We start from the raw sequence: 16,103 nt of genomic DNA, 5'->3' as shown, positions 1-16,103 counted from the left end.
GCTGTGAGGCAGCAGTGCTAACCGCTGTGCCACCGTGCCGCCCATATGGTTCAACAAGGAAACATCCATTAACATGTAGCCTAGAGAATGTAATTTAACCTGTTGCTTTATTCACATCAGGAGTTTGTAGTGAATAAGTGATCATATCTAAAACCTTACCAAATGCTGACACTCTAGGAAAATGGGAGAAACTGCACCATTTATGCATTGCCCCATCATTGCCTGAGAGATTAAGCTGAAATCATGTCTGTCTCAGTGAAATCTCCTTTTGAGGTATGTATTTGACGAACATCAAGCATATTATAAGGACATCACCAATTTATTTCACTGTGGTGATGTAATTGTAAAGTATTATTTAACTCCCATGTGCAAACATAGCCTTTATATTGAAACTTTTATAGAGTTGATTGTAGTTCCCTCAAAGCTGTGATATGTATATGCTGTTAATGTTTGTGTAAAGTAGAAATAAAAGTTTGAACCAGAAATGCGAGCAGCTTCCCTTTGTATCCTTTAGATTACAAATCTGTGCCTCTAGTCTCCTTGATGTTTACACTTAAACGTGGCACACATTTCTGTTGTTGCTCCTTGAGAAGCAGCAGAGGGGAAACCATTCTTGTAGAACTGGAGTTGCAGTAATTAACACTAAATGTGTCAACTTTACATAATCTGATAAGAGATATGCTGCCCAAGAGAATTATGTTTCTTGTTTTAACTTGATTCACCAATATGAAAAATTAAATAAACTATATTGTATGATATTCAAGGTTTAAAATTGTGCAAAAATGGAAACATTTCAAGAGACTTTTTAAAAAAAATAATGAGTTTGACTGAAAGTTTCACTGTCGTAAGAATATGATCTACTGTATCAAAGATGTAGATTGTATTGCAAGAACCCAGCAGCCATTCCTTAACAGACCTTCCTGAACAGCAGCTGCAACCGGCTGTTTTTTTTCACAAAGAACTACAGAACTTAGTAACGTTTGTCTTAAGCCTGCCCTTCATTTGTTGCCTTGAGATATATGAAAGAATCAGTCTGTGGTGCATATAAAATATTGGTTGTTGCCAGGAATCTGCAAAAGTGATCATTATAACGGGCTGTTTGGCAACCAGTCCAAATGGTGTGTTATAACAAAGAATGTAGTTGATGGTTTTACTGATTACAGTGTTTCCTGCCAATAGCCAACACTTCATACAGGAGGTGAATGGAAAGTTTTGTTACTCTCCTTTTGTTGCACAGGCAAAAGTTAACTTTGATAATTTGCTTCACTGGTAATGGAAATCATTCAGAACTGTGACTTTGTTCAGTTTTATCCACTCCTGCAGCTCCAAGTATCCTGAAGAGTTGTTCCTTGTAGCTGATGTTCGTCATCAGCCATTTGTTTCAAATTCAGCAGTTTGTCTCAATGAACAAGTGGCTATTGTTTCAAGCTGTTGGTGTTCCATTGACTCAGTGAGTGCAATGACAAACAACAGAATTAGCCCTCAACTCAGCTTGACCTGTACCGCCTTGTGAAGTTGTAAAACTGAGCTGCATTGGATACTTAAAGGACATGGGGAACTGCCATTTCATGTCCAACTGTAATCACAACAGAATAGCTGTACATTTTCTTGGACCTCAAATCATGTAGATATGGAGGAAGAAGGCAGGTTTTTGATTTTCTTTTGAGCTTTGGAAAACAGAAATGAGAAATTTATTTAATTAATCATTTGAAGTTCAGTTCCAGTAAATAACGCTTCCCTGTTGTTACAGTAACCTTGGTCTGAATGTGTTTGTGTTGGACTGAATAACAAAAGTTTTTTTGTCAGATTTTGCAGTGAATATTTTGTCCTGAATATTAGTCTTTTTTTTAAGTTTTAAAGGGACAGATGTTCTGGGGACCCAGGTTCAAATCCGCCACCACGGATGGTGGAATTTGAATTAAATTTTATGAAAAATCTGGAATTAAGAGGTCTAATGATGACTGTGAACGTATTGTCAATTGTTGAAAAACCCATCTTGTTCACTAATATCCTTCAGGGAAGGAAACTGCAATCCTTAACTGGTCTGGCCACATGTGACTCCAGACCCACAGCAGTGCGATTAACTCTTACCTGCCCTCTGGGCAATTTGGGGTGGGCAATGAATGCTGGTTGAGCCAGTGATGCCCTTGTTCCATGCATGAATCTTTTAAAATGCATTTGGCAAATTTGTAAACAAGCATGTATTGAACTGAATTTAATGGGAGAAAGTATCTTGCGTTGATTTTAATATCTCACTCCCAGACTTGAATTCACATAGGGAGGGAATGAGAGAGAAATGGAAAACGACGTAATGGTCAGTTTTTGAAGTTACTGAATATTGAGACCTTGAGGCTGTAAAATCCCAGTGGATAATAAGGTGTTGTTCCGTGAGTTTGCATTGTGCTTTGTTGCTGTTCTCAGTTATAATACTTGCTTTGTGTTTCTGTTTCTTTTACTGCTATTTATGCTGCGTGCAGAATGTTTGGCTACATGCTATTGTATTTCAAAAGATTTTCTCTTTGAAGCATTTGACAACATCCTAATGCGTGACTAGGTTCACAATAACTAGGTTCCAATCTTATTGTGATCATCCTTGACTGAGAATCAGAATAATACTCAATTTCATGTTCCTTTTTGTTATAATTAAAGTTTTTTTTAATGTGGCTGTAGTCTCTGAAATATATGGTGCAATTAAAAGGGAAACTTACAGTTGTAGTGCATTCTTCTAAGTACATTTTATTACTAGCAACTTGCAAGCTAATATGCAGTAAATGTACGTTTGAGGCAGGGGGAAATAATAACATTATGTCATGAGACCAGGGCAGTGAAATTTCTTTGAATTGTTGTGGCAGAGACCTGGCAAAGGCACAATAGATCATTTGTTTGCTCTTATGAAATAATGCTGACATTTTGGAGTTTTTTTTTAATTAGAGATGGAGCGCAGAAGTTAAAATAATCCTTTAAAGTTAAAAGCAAGAAGGTAAGGCAGAAAACAGGAAAAAAAATCATCCTAAGGCAGGTCTATACTACTCAGAAAGGGATATGGGTTAAGTGATGGCAAGAATTTTTTTTTCGTTTGCAATGTGAAGGGAGGGAGGGGAGGAGAACAGACATTGTTTTAAAAAAAGTTGAAAAATACAGCTAGAATTATTGAGAAAATCAAATAAGGAATTTCTTTTTATATCGGGAGGGGTTGAGCTTGTGGAGTTCCCTGTCACAGAGGTTGAGGCCAAAACACATTTTCAGGCAGGAGGCAGATATAGCTCTTGTGGCTAAAGGGATCGAGGGATATGGAAGGAGGACGGAGTTAGGGTATTGACAATGATCGGACATGATCTATTGAATGAAGAAGTAGGCTTGAAAATTTGAATTCCTACTCTGCTCTTGTCGTCTACCCTTCTATTCATCAAAGAAAGTATTTGGATAGTGTTAGATTGTTCTGTAAAGTGGAATTGTTGTAATGCAGAAAACAGAGTCAGAATTCTAGCCAGCAAGTTCACACAGGCAAAAAGTGTCATAATGACAAAAGTCTCTCTATTTTGCTGTTCTTCAAAGTAGTGTAATGAGAGCTTTCCCACTCACCTGAGAGGGATGATTGAGCTAATGTTATTGATGTGTTCCGTCCCAGTTAAGGCCATAATAAGACCACAAGAAATAGGAACAGGAGTAGGCCGTTGGTCCACTAGGCCTGCTCTCGTTCAGTAGAATCATGGCTGATCCCAACATTCCTCATGTCCCTTTTCCTACCCTTTCCTTATAACCCTTGATTTGCACTAATGATCATTTGGAAGGGTGGACCGATTCCTTCACCCACTCTTCCACTGGCCAAGACAAAGCTTGAATTTAGAAAGGATCTGATCTTGTCGATATATGAAGTATCAATATGTTGCTCTATATCCAGACCAAGTCAACCAACTTCCTTTAAATTAACAAATAAAGAGCTCATTTATTGCAAAAATCTTTTTCAAGCAAAGGTGCAAAGATAATTTTAGAATGTGCTAAATTGTCTAAATATATCCAAATAACCTTTTCCAAAAAAAGACACATTCACCTTCCTCTAAGTCTGGGGTATTCAGTGTTCTGTTTTAAACTCTGAACCACTCAAGGACTTGCGGCCAAGGAGCAATTAGGTTCTAAATAAAATTATTCACAAATTTGTCTAAAATGCTGGCGTGCATCTGTAACTTGTTGCTCAAGCTATTAGTATTAGGATTTTTCCTGGATCAGTTATGGTCCGGTTTTCCTAGAGACGGACTTCTCCTTCAAGAATCCTCCATAGTCTTTCAGTGAGTTTTCAACTCGCAAACTGGCTGTCGAAATAACATTTTTTACACAGTCATGTGACTGCTCTAAATGTTGCAGCCTCAGTATCTATCTGGCAGCCTGCGTTCTTTACAAATGCAATGTTTTTGCTACTGTATCCGATGTTTAAAAAGTTTTTAGTTCAACATGTATATGTTCAACTAATTGTGTAACACTTAAGAGTCATAGTTATGTAGCATTGAAACAGACTCTTTGGTCTAACTCCACTATGTTGACCAGATATTCTAAATTAATCTAGTTCCATCTGCCAGAATTTGGCCCATATCCCTCTAACCCTTCTTCTTATTCATATACCCATCCTGATGCTTTTTAAATGTTATTGTGCCACATCCTCTGGCTGTGCGTTTCATACATGCACCATCCTCTGCATGAATCTTCATAAAAGCTTTATTGGGAGGACAGCTCTGACAGTGTAACTGTCAGCACTGCACTGGAGTGTCAGCTGAAAATGAAAAACTTGCATTGCCTTCAGGGTGCCTTAAAGCACTTTTCAGTTAATGAAGTATATTTTGAGATGATGTAATGTAGGAAATGAAGAAATAAATGTTTTAACAACAGAGCATAACCAGATCTAAACCTTTCTTCTACCAGTTTAGTGTTGAATTATTTGGATGGTCAGCAGAACTTTAGAATCAACCACTTGTGATCAGATCGTGATTGAGCAGCTACAATAATTCTACCCTTGAATCAATGAATTTTGCTCATTATTGAATAGTTGCCTTAACCACTCACTTCCACCAGAGGCCCCTGTTTACTGGACACTGTTGGACCTCTTCCTGCAAATATTGCAGTACTAATAATTTGCACTGCTCATTTCCAATGGATAGTTGAGTTTTACCTCGATCAAACCGAAGACGATAAACTCAGCAGAATTGTCACCTACTGTTTAGCAGGTAAATTTGAGCTTCATCCCTGTACTCCTTATGACTTTGCAGGACACACAGGAATTCCTCCGCTGTTTGATGGATCAACTCCATGAAGAACTTAAAGAGCCATTGACTGAGCGAGACTCTGATTGCTCAAGTGACACAGATGAAAAGCGTGATGGTGACAGAAGCCCATCGGAGGACGAATTTCTGTCTTGCGACTCCGGCGCGAGCAGTGACAAAGGAGAAGGAGAGAACAGAAGCAGATGTGCTGCTGAGAAGCAGATCGAGACTGAGCTCCTAATTCAGGACGAATGCGGGAAAGGAATTTCAGAAAAGGAGAGGCAGAAGGACAGAAAATTTTCATATGGGCACCACAGGTTGGGGACAGTGGATGCAATCGATGAAGATGCAGACGTGGACACATCTCTGAGTTCTGGAGATGCTGGAGGTTCTGGAGATGCTCCCACTTCTATGGCTTCCAACAGTACTTTCAGAACACCAGGTGCGTTACTTAATTTTTCTAAAATGCGTTCTCTGAGTCAAGAATGAAATATTGAGAATCAATCTGCATTCTGAATCTCATGTCCCTCAAGGTTAAAATATTCTAGGTATATTTTGGTATACTACTGTTGGATGCAATTGTTTTGGAGCTAGATTTTTTTTGGCAGCACATTATAATATGTGCTTCGATGGAGAGAAAACTAGAATGATATTCACTAATCTGGGTTATTGAGTGGGTCAAAGTTTGTTTACAGCAGGGCTTGCAATTGCGACTCAGAAAATGGGAATGAATTTTTGTTTTGTCCTGATGGGCTTTTCACTGATAGATGCCCTCTGTGTAAAGCTGACTATAATATGCAATGTGCAGCAAGTGTTGCTCAGAGGCAATGCAACATAATCTGTTTAGCTTGATTGTTGTTTGTCTCTCCCAGAACCTGACAATGACGTAAACATGCGTTGCACGTCACGGCCTTGCAGTCCCATCCACCAGGAACTTCATTCTAATTTGTCCAGTAGCCCACCTCGATCGAGTCCAATGCGAGCGATGTCATCATTTTCCCTCAAAAAAGGTACCCTTCTTCCTGGTAGTTTAAAAATAATAATTTCCTTGTTGTTTCTCTTGGGCTAAGTTTTTAAAGTGTAAGTTTTGATCTTACCTAAGAACTCTTTTTGGTTTTTTTTCCTGTGTGTAATTATTATTATATATCTTTTCAAGAGCACTTTTGCATTTCAAAGAATGCTTCTTGCCAGTACGCTTAATTTTTTTTTTAAATAGCTGAAATGATAGTATGTTTGCCAATTGGAGATCTGGTATAACATGGTCTTGCTTATGGAAAGGTACAACTGACTGTCTTAACTCTAATGTTAAAGAGATTTTAAATTATGATTTTTAAAAATTCATTTGAGAGATATGGGCAGCGCTAGCTGGCCAGCATTTTATTGCCCATCCCTAGTTGCCCCTGAGAAAGTGGTGAGCTGCTGTCTTGAACCACTGCAGTCCACCTGCTGTGGGTTGACCCACAATGCCCTTAGGGAGGGAAGTCCAGGATTTTGACCACACAACAGTGAATGAACAATGATATATTTCCAAGTCAGGATGGTGGAGGGTGACTTGAAGGTGGTGATATTACCATGCATCTGCTGCCCTTGTTCTTCTAGGTAGAACCAGTTGTGTTTGGAAGATGCTATATGAAGATCTTTGGTGAATTTATGCAATGCATCTTATAAATAGTTCAGACTATTGCTAATGAGCACCAGGAGTGGAGGGAGTGGATGCTTGTGGGTGTAATGCCAATCAAGAAGGCTGCTTTGTCCTGAATGGTGTCAAGCTTCTTGAGTGTTTTTAGAACTGCACTCGTCCAAGCAAGTGGAGAGTATTTCATAACACTCCTGACTTGTACCTTGTAGATGATGGACTGGCTTTGGGGAGTCAAAAGATGAGTTACTCGCCGCAGTGTCACCATGCTAAATGGGACAGACTTCGAACAGGTCTCGCAACTCAAGACTGGGCATCCATGAAGCACTGTGGGCCATCAACGGCAGTAGAACTGCACTCCAGCACAATCTGTAACCTCGTGGTCCAGCATATCCCCCGCTCAACCATTGCCATCAAGCCAGGGGATCAACCCTGTGAATAAAATCTGGAGAAGCGGACCTTGAGCATTAACCAATTAATTACAAGTTGCATCTTGGGGATATCCTCTGTCCTAACAGTATTCTGAAGTACAGCAGAAAGTTTCAAGCTTATATGGAAAACAAGACAGGCTGACTATTAGTTACAAAGTGTCAGTATAGTCTGAGGAGGTACTGAATCAGGGGTCAACTCTGGACAGCCCTAAAAGATGCTATTCTTTCTACAAGTAAACAGGATTGAAAGTTATCACCTAACATACTGTTTACAGGGATCCTTGACAAATGCAGGACAGATGTCCTTAATTAGAGGAGCAACACACACTGGCAATATATCGTAGAGAGATAGAAGCTATTTGACAAGAGGAGGTACCTTTTGAGCAATTAAGCTGCACACACAGTGAGAGCGGTGCAAGTTATGTGTGAGACAGCCTCACACTGCTACATGCTAAATACTGTTGATCTGCTGGATGAGGGGCACTTCCACAAAATGGTTCCTTAACCAGGAGGGAAGCCATAGCCCAGCAAATGGTTTCCACACCCTGGTTCAATGGAGAGTGCAGGAGGGCATGCCAGGAGCCACAACAGGCATACCTGAAGCTGAGGTGTCAACCTGGTGAAGCTACCAAACAGGAATACTTGCATACCAAACAGCATAGACAACAAGTGATAGACAGACCTAAGTGATCCCACAATCAATGGATTAGATCGAAGCTCTGCAGTCGTGCTACACCTAGTCGTGAATGATGGTGGACGATTAAACAACTCAGTGGGGGAGGAGGCTCCCCAAATATTCCCGTCCTCAATGATTGAAATGCCCAGCACATCAGTGCAAAAGATAAGGCTGAAGCTTTCACTGTAACCTTCAGCTTGTGGATGATCCATCTCTGCCTTCTCCAGTGGTCCCCAACATTGAAGATAGTAGACTTAAGCCAATTTGATTCACTACACGTGATATCAAGAAGCGGTTGGAGACACTGATTACGGCAAAGACTGCAGGCCCTGACAATATTCCAACAATAGTACTACAGAACTGTGCACCAGAGCTTGGTGCACCCTTGCCACCTGTTTCACTGCAGGTACAACACTGACATCTACCCAAGAGTGTGGAAAGTATGTCCTATGTAAAAACAAAGCTGGACAAATCCAACTCAGCCAGTTACTGCCCCATAAGTCTACTCTTGATCATCAGTAAACTGATGGAAGGTGTCATCAGCAGTGCTATCTAGCAGCGCCTGCACAACAATAACCTGCTCAGTGACGCCTAGTTTGCAGTTGACCAAGTATGGCATCGAGGAGCCTTACCCACTGATTCATTTTGCTATTGAGGAAAACTCTCCGGTGGTTAGCCTTATCTAACTCATGGGAAGAAAGTCATGGTCGTTGGAGGTCCATCATCTCGACTCCAGGACCCCATTATTGTAGTTGCTCAGCGTAGTGTCCTAGGCCCAACCATCTTCAGCTACTTCATCAATGACCTCCCCTCCTTCACAAGGTCAGCAATGGGATTGTGCAATCACTGATTGCACAATGTTCAGCATCATTGGCGACTCCTCAGACGCTGAAGTGGTCCATGCCCACATGGTAGCAAGATCTGGACAATATCTTGGCTTGGGCTGACAAGTGGCAAGTAACATTAGTGCCACACAAATGCCAGGCTACGACAATCCATCATGAGATAACCTAACCACTGCCCCATGACATTCAATGGCATTACTATCACTGAATCCCCACTATCAACAACCTGGGAGTTATCATTGGTCAGAAACTCAAGTGGACTCGCCACATAAATGCAGTGGCTGTAAAAGCAGGTCAGAGGCTAGGAATACTGTGGCGAGTAACTCCCCTCCTGTTTTCCCAAAACCTGTCCACCATCTACAAGGCATAAGTCTGGAGTGTACTGGAATATTCCCCACTTGCCTGGATGAATGCAGCTCCAACAACACTCAAGAAGCTTGACACCATCCAGGACAAAGCAGCTGGCTCGATTGGCACCACATCCACTCCCTCCACCACTGATGCTAAGTAGCAGCAGTGTGTACTGCTTACAAGATGCACTTCAGAAAATCACCAAAGATCCTCGGACAGCACATTTCAAACCCAAAATCACTTCCATCTAGAAGAACAAGGGAAGCAGATGCAAGGGAATGTCACCCCCTGCAAATTCCCATCCAAGCCACCCACCATCCTGACTTAGAAATATATCACTGTTCCTCCAGTATCACTGGGTCAAAATCCTGGAATTCCCTCCCTGATGGCATTGTGGGTCAGCAGGTGGACTGCAGCGGTTCAAGAAGGCAGCTTGTCACCTTAGTGCAGCAAGGGACAGGCAATAACTGCTGAGCAGCCAGCGATGCTCAAATCCAACAAAAATTAGTGAATAAGTTTTAGCATACCCCATTAATCTAGCAACCTTGGTTTTTAAACAATATTTATTTTATGATATATTAGTTTAGTCACACTGCATATGCTGTAATTCACTTATGTATCTTTGTTCACTCAGCTCAACTTCTATTATCTGCCAAAAAGAAGAAACAGGCCAAGTACCGCAGTGTAATTTCTGATATCTTTGATGGGTCGATTTTGAGCTTAGTCCAGTGTCTCACATGTGATCGAGTAAGTATCACGTGTATTTTTGAGTTATTATATCCTTTTGAGCTTTTCTTCTTCTGTGATTGATGGCATGCCAAATGAACTCCGTCATAATGGTTAGGTGAACATTCCCTTGACGGAATTATATTGTTTGAAGCAGAATTATCAAATGCAATTATTTTCTGCTGAGAGGCAGGTGCAGGGTTAAACAGGATATCGAAAAGTATCCTGAAGTGTGTCGCTGTGTCGTTAGCTTTGTGAAAATAATATCCTGCTGTATGCCTCACCGTTGCATCACGTCAATTTTGCAGTATTTGTGTCGTGGATGCAAACTACTCTATGAAAAGTTTAGTTTGTTTCCGTCCAACAACATGGTTAAGTTGTTGGACTGAAACAATTTAATATCTGACACTGAAAATTGATATTCTTACAACTGTAGAATTCATTGAAGTTCATAGATGAAGAGTTTAAAAGCTCTCACAGTAGAAGCATTAGCCTGAGGTATGTGCACTTAAGCTTTTGGAGTGGAATTTGAACGTATGGCAATATCATCCCTGAGACAAGGTTGATGCTGCAAAAGAAAAGGGTTGTTTTAGTTTTGGATGGTTTTTCCCCTCGGGCAACTTTTCAGTGAAGGACTGACACTTGGGCTACTAGTGGTGGCTGAATACATTTATTAATGACCATAAAGTTGATTCCGTGGACACTCCCATCTTCATACCTGTAGAGTGCTGATGGCTGCAATTTTATGGGGAGCCAGCATACTGCTTATGTCACTGAATTAGTAAAGCTGAGGTCCTGATCTAGGGACATGATTTAAAATTCTACCATAATAGCTGGTGGAATTTCAATTAAAAAGCAAATATATTTTTAAAAAAACTTGAATTGAAAGGTAGTCATCGTTAGAAAAGCTATTGATGCTTCATATAAAATACTCATCTGGTTAACCATTTGTTGTCCTTACCTAGTCTGGCCGATACGTGTTGACAGGTTCATGGGAGTGTGATTGATTCTCTGCTACCCTCTGAAATGACCTAGTAAGCCACTAACTTTAAGAGAAATTGGGCATAAATGAATAATGGTCTTGCCAGTGATAGTGAAATCCTATCAAAGAATAAAATAAATACTATGCACCATTGACCTTGATGTACCCTGAATGAGAGAGGCTTCTGTAGGTAATGAGAAACTAATTGTACAATTTAAATTTAAGAATGAATTTAGAGTGTTAAAACCTGGAAAGCAGGAGGAGAAATGGACCATTGAGTGCAATGTTGATGCAAGATGCAATCCAGTAGTTTGAATTATGCTATCAATTTCACAGTATACAGAGCCAGCAGTAATTTTTGATTCCAGTTAGACCTCTAGTTTTCTTTGTGAACATTCTTGGCTCTTTCCTCTTGCAGATTTCTTCCACAGTGGAAACATTTCAGGATTTGTCATTGCCAATCCCTGGGAAGGAAGATTTAGCTAAACTGCATGCATCCATCCACCAAAATGTACCTGTGAAAACGGGCACCTGCAGTGATGCCTACAGTACACAAGGTTGGGTCGCGTTCATTATGGATTATATTAGAAGGTAAATAGTGTGTGCAAAACTTACTAGATATTGCAGACTACATGGCTTTGAGCCATCCAAGCAATGTACTAAGTTTTAGTACCCATTATGAATTTTGGGTTTGATACAATATTTGCATATTCACTACATTGTTGTTATTTAAGGAGATGTTAAATTTCTTTTAAATCATACTTTTTGTGTGTAGCTGATGTTGCTTTACTCTGAATTTGTGTAAACTTGTCTTCCCTTTATACAAGTTTATTTACTTAAAATTGACACCAATACATAAATAGTTCATTAGACAAATAGTGTGTTCATGATTTTGGGAGTGGCTGGTGGTGTGAAGGTGAAGTATTGAATAAAAGGTGAGCAGTTCTTCCTCAGGACAGAAGAAAGAAAGGTGCTGTGTAGGGATATCCTGATCTCATCTGTGCAGTTTGGTTGTAACCTCATCTCTACAAAATTGCATGTGGGTCGATAAGAACATAATTATACTACCAGCAGACAAAGGCAGAATGACGGTCATCCTGGACAAAGCAGAGTACATGCAAAAAGCTCAACAACTACTTGCAGATACCAACACCTACCAAAAGAGGGAGTTTGACCCCACCCCACAGCTCACCAATAGGATAAACAACACACTGAGGAATCTACAAAAAAACGGACAGATAACCAGGTCTGACCTACAAAGAATGAAACCCGAAAGCAACAACACCCCCAGATTCTATGGACTACCCAAAGTGCACAAACCAGACATCCCACTCAGACCCATAGTATCACTACCAGGGACACCATCACACAAACTGGCCAAAGAACTACAGCAGAAACTGAAACACCTGATCAGCGGATCCAGACAATCTATACAATCGACACAGGAATTCTTGGACATCATCAGAAATATACACATAGACAAGGAAGAAACTATGGTCTCATTCGATGTAACGGCACTGTTCACCTCTATTGACAAAACCCTAGCCAAAGAAACAATAGCCAACCTGCTGGACAGACATAACAGACAACAGGACGTTGAACCTATCAACAAAGACGGCATACTTAAACTACTGGACTTGTGCCTCACAACACACTTCACATTCAACAACCAAATATACGAACAAATCAATGGAACACCCATGGGCTCACCGATCTCTGGACTCATAGCAGAAGCAGTAATGCAAAGGTTAGAACAAACCGTCTTACCACAAATTCAACCCAAACTCTGGGTCAGATACGTGGATGACACCTTTGTAATAATGAAAAACACAGAAATAGAGAACCAGATCATCAACGCCACACTCACAGGAATCCGATTCACTAGAGAGGAAGAAAAGGACAACCAACTCCCATTCCTAGACGTGATGGTACAGAGAACACCAAATGGAGAATTCACCACAAAGGTTTACAGGAAAGCCACACACACAGACCAAGTCCTAAACTATGAAAGCAACCACCCCAACACACACAAACAAAGTTGCATCAGGACACTATTCAAAAGGGCCACAACACACTGCAGCACACCAGAACTACGAAAAGAGGAAGAGGAACACCTATACAAGGTATTCGCCAAAAACGGATACCCTCGAAATTTCATCAACAGATGCCTAAGGGAGAGACAACCGAACGAGGACATGCCACAACCCAAAGAACTAGCCACACTACCATACATCAAAAACATTTCTGAACTGACAACCAGACTACTGCGACCACTAGGACTCATAACAGCACACAAACCAACAGCCACGCTCAGACAACACCTCACCAGAACGAAGGACCCGATACCCAACATGAGCAAAACTAATGTAGTGTACAAAATCCCATGCAAGGACTGCACAAAACATTACATCGGACAAACAGGAAGACAGTTAACGATTCGTATACACGAACACCAACTAGCCACGAAACGACACGACCAGCTATCCTTAGTAGCCACACACACAGACGACAAGCAACATGAATTTGACTGGGACAACACTACCATTATAGGACAAGCCAAACAGAGAACAGCCAGGGAATTCCTAGAGGCATAGCACTCATCCACAGACTCTATCAACAAACACATCGACCTGGACCCAATATACCGGCCACTACAGTGGACAGCTTGAACTGACAACCGGAAGTGGCAGAGACAGGCCACTATAAATGCCGGAGGAAACAGCACAGAAGCGCTTCACAGGAGGCTCCCAAGCACTGAGGATGTCACCTAGACGGGACGAAATGTTTGCAAGACAAATTCCCAGCTCGGCGAACAAAACCACAACAACCAGCACCCGAGTTACAAATCTTCTCCCAAACTTTGCATGTGGTATGTTTGGAAGTTTGTTTCTTCCTCCACTACTTGAATATTTATTATGATCAAATTTAGACGTCAGACTATCAGCCTCCTTATAGAACCTTCAGACTATCAGCCTCCTAATAGCGCTACTGCAAATTTATGGAGTCACTCTTAATAGGAAGCATTCTTCTCTCTGATCTCCTTTTACTGAACTCATGAGTTATTGTCACATTGGAGGTAACTGCATTTCCTGCAGCATAATTTGAGCTCCGTTCAGAGTTTCAAACACTCATGTGTGAAATTGCCTTGAGGATTAGGGAGTATTAAACAAAATAGAGAAATTTTCAAGTTATAAACTGAGACTTGACAATATTTTATTCTTGTATTTAAGGCATTGATATGCAAGTTTAATTTTTTTTGTATGTTAGTTTTCTTTCAGCTTAAAGCCTATACTTTTGTTCCTGGTTTTGTAACTCTTGACTTTACCTCAAAAACAAGTACTCATTTTGACTGATTATAGTGCTTATACAATTCTCGTTGCAGGTTTGTCGTATCCTGCATCCCGAGCTGGTTCTGGGGTCCTGTAGTGACTTTAGAAGATTGCTTAGCTGCCTTTTTTGCTGCTGATGAGCTGAAAGGCGAGTTCATTGAGATTTATTTTGTACTGTTTGCTTTTCATAGAAATACATAGAAGTTACAACGTGGAAACAGGCTATTCAGCCCAACCAGTCCATGTCGGCATTCACCCTCCACGTGAGCATACGGTTCTTATCACGTTTACCCACCTTGTTCTCGTACCCCATCTTCCTTCATTCACCTATCCAATCTCATTTTGTCCTGGTTCCTGGTTCCTGCTTCAACTGCTAAACCCCAACAGTGCATTCCACAGTCTTGGACCTCTTAATGTAAAGATAATTTTCCCACACTCCATCACATATCTTTTATCTGCAATATTCCATAACATGAACAGCGCATCGCCTGCGTAGCTCTTAAGTTTTTCAATTTCACAGTGAGGCCTGCGTTGAAGCAAGTGTCTTGAACAATGTTTTTTATAGCAGTCCAGGTTATTGTTAACACTCAATCAGCATTACTCTGAATAAACTGATTATCATCACTGTTTGTGGGAGCTTGCTGTGTATGCATCGGCTGCAGTGTTTCCCACGTTACAGCATTGATGGCACTTCAAAAATTACTTATTTGGCTGTAAAGCACCTTGGAATATTGTGAGTGCTGTTATATAAATGCAAGTATTTGTTTTTCTTTAAACTAGAGTATTGGTTTTTAAAGTAAAGGCCTCAGGTGAACTTTCATTTACTGCCTTCCATGATTCCGTGTTTCACATCTGTTCTGCTTTCCAGACAGACTATTAACGAGCAATTGGAAGCTATATATAATTTTTAATGTCTTAACCAATAAATGTAATGGATTCCCTTGAATTGCCTTTTTTTTGTAGGTGACAATATGTACAGTTGTGAGCGATGTAAGAAGTAAGTTGAAATGTGTACTGTTTTCTTCTAACTGTCTTTCCACAAGATCAGTAATCATTCTGATTGGGTGTTACAGTCTCTTTTTAACAAGTGATTAGATTAGATTCCTTACAGTGTGGAAACGGGCCCTTCAGCCCTACAAGTCCACACCGACCCTCCGAAGAGTGACCCACCCAGACCCATTTCCCTCTAACTAATGCACCTAACACAATGGGCAATTTAGCATGGCCAATTCACCTGACCTGCACATCTTTGGACTGTGAGAGAAAACTGGAGCACCCGGAGGAAACCCACACAGACACTGGGAGAATGTGCAACTCCACACAGATAGTCGCCTGAAGCTAGAATCGAACCTGAGACCCCCTGATGCTGTGAGGCAGCAGTGCTAACCACTGAGCTTCCATTCCGCCCCCATATTAAATAACCAATAATTGAGTTGACTTTTTTAACATGTGAACTGAGCAGTTTCTACGCAGAGAATTGGTGTCATGGTAAATGTATTCCTGACACAAGTTAGTGTATTGGGGAAGTGGGCAGAGAGAATGGAGAGTGCCTTTCGATTTTTAGGATATCCAGTTTGGAGCATGAGGGGATGATGCTGATCAAATTTTACCTTTGACCTTATATATTCCCTTTGATTCATTGGGATGTGGGTAATCACAGGCTGAAGTAAAACAGGAATTTAATTTAACTATGAATATCAGCTTACTTTTTATTCCCATTCCCCTAAATATCACCTCTTAGCCTGTCTGTGCAACTATCTACAAAGTAAGATTTGGCGAGATTGGGGGTTGAATTAAGTTGCTTTAATACGGGTTGCATTAGATTAAGCTATGTTTATGTTTGGTGTGTGTGCGCGATGATAGTGTTTTAAGTTC

The 16,103-nt window shown here is 40.7% G+C and overlaps 1 protein-coding gene across 2 annotated transcripts in view; it reads left to right on the top strand.

The window, feature by feature from the left end:
• The window catches only part of usp20 (ubiquitin specific peptidase 20), a 67,609-nt gene that overhangs the window by 24,511 nt on the left and 26,995 nt on the right, over nucleotides 1–16,103 (top strand). For both annotated transcript variants that reach the window (XM_072565881.1, XM_072565882.1), the window contains 6 exons: nucleotides 5,259–5,694; nucleotides 6,125–6,262; nucleotides 9,826–9,938; nucleotides 11,318–11,490; nucleotides 14,282–14,376; nucleotides 15,192–15,225. In XM_072565881.1, coding sequence (XP_072421982.1) covers nucleotides 5,259–5,694; nucleotides 6,125–6,262; nucleotides 9,826–9,938; nucleotides 11,318–11,490; nucleotides 14,282–14,376; nucleotides 15,192–15,225 — 989 coding nt within the window. The remainder of the gene's footprint in view (nucleotides 1–5,258; nucleotides 5,695–6,124; nucleotides 6,263–9,825; nucleotides 9,939–11,317; nucleotides 11,491–14,281; nucleotides 14,377–15,191; nucleotides 15,226–16,103) is intronic.

Source organism: Chiloscyllium punctatum, chromosome 49 (genome assembly GCF_047496795.1).
Source record: "Chiloscyllium punctatum isolate Juve2018m chromosome 49, sChiPun1.3, whole genome shotgun sequence".
NCBI lineage: Eukaryota > Metazoa > Chordata > Chondrichthyes > Orectolobiformes > Hemiscylliidae > Chiloscyllium > Chiloscyllium punctatum.
This window is presented reverse-complemented; position numbering and strand designations above follow the sequence as displayed.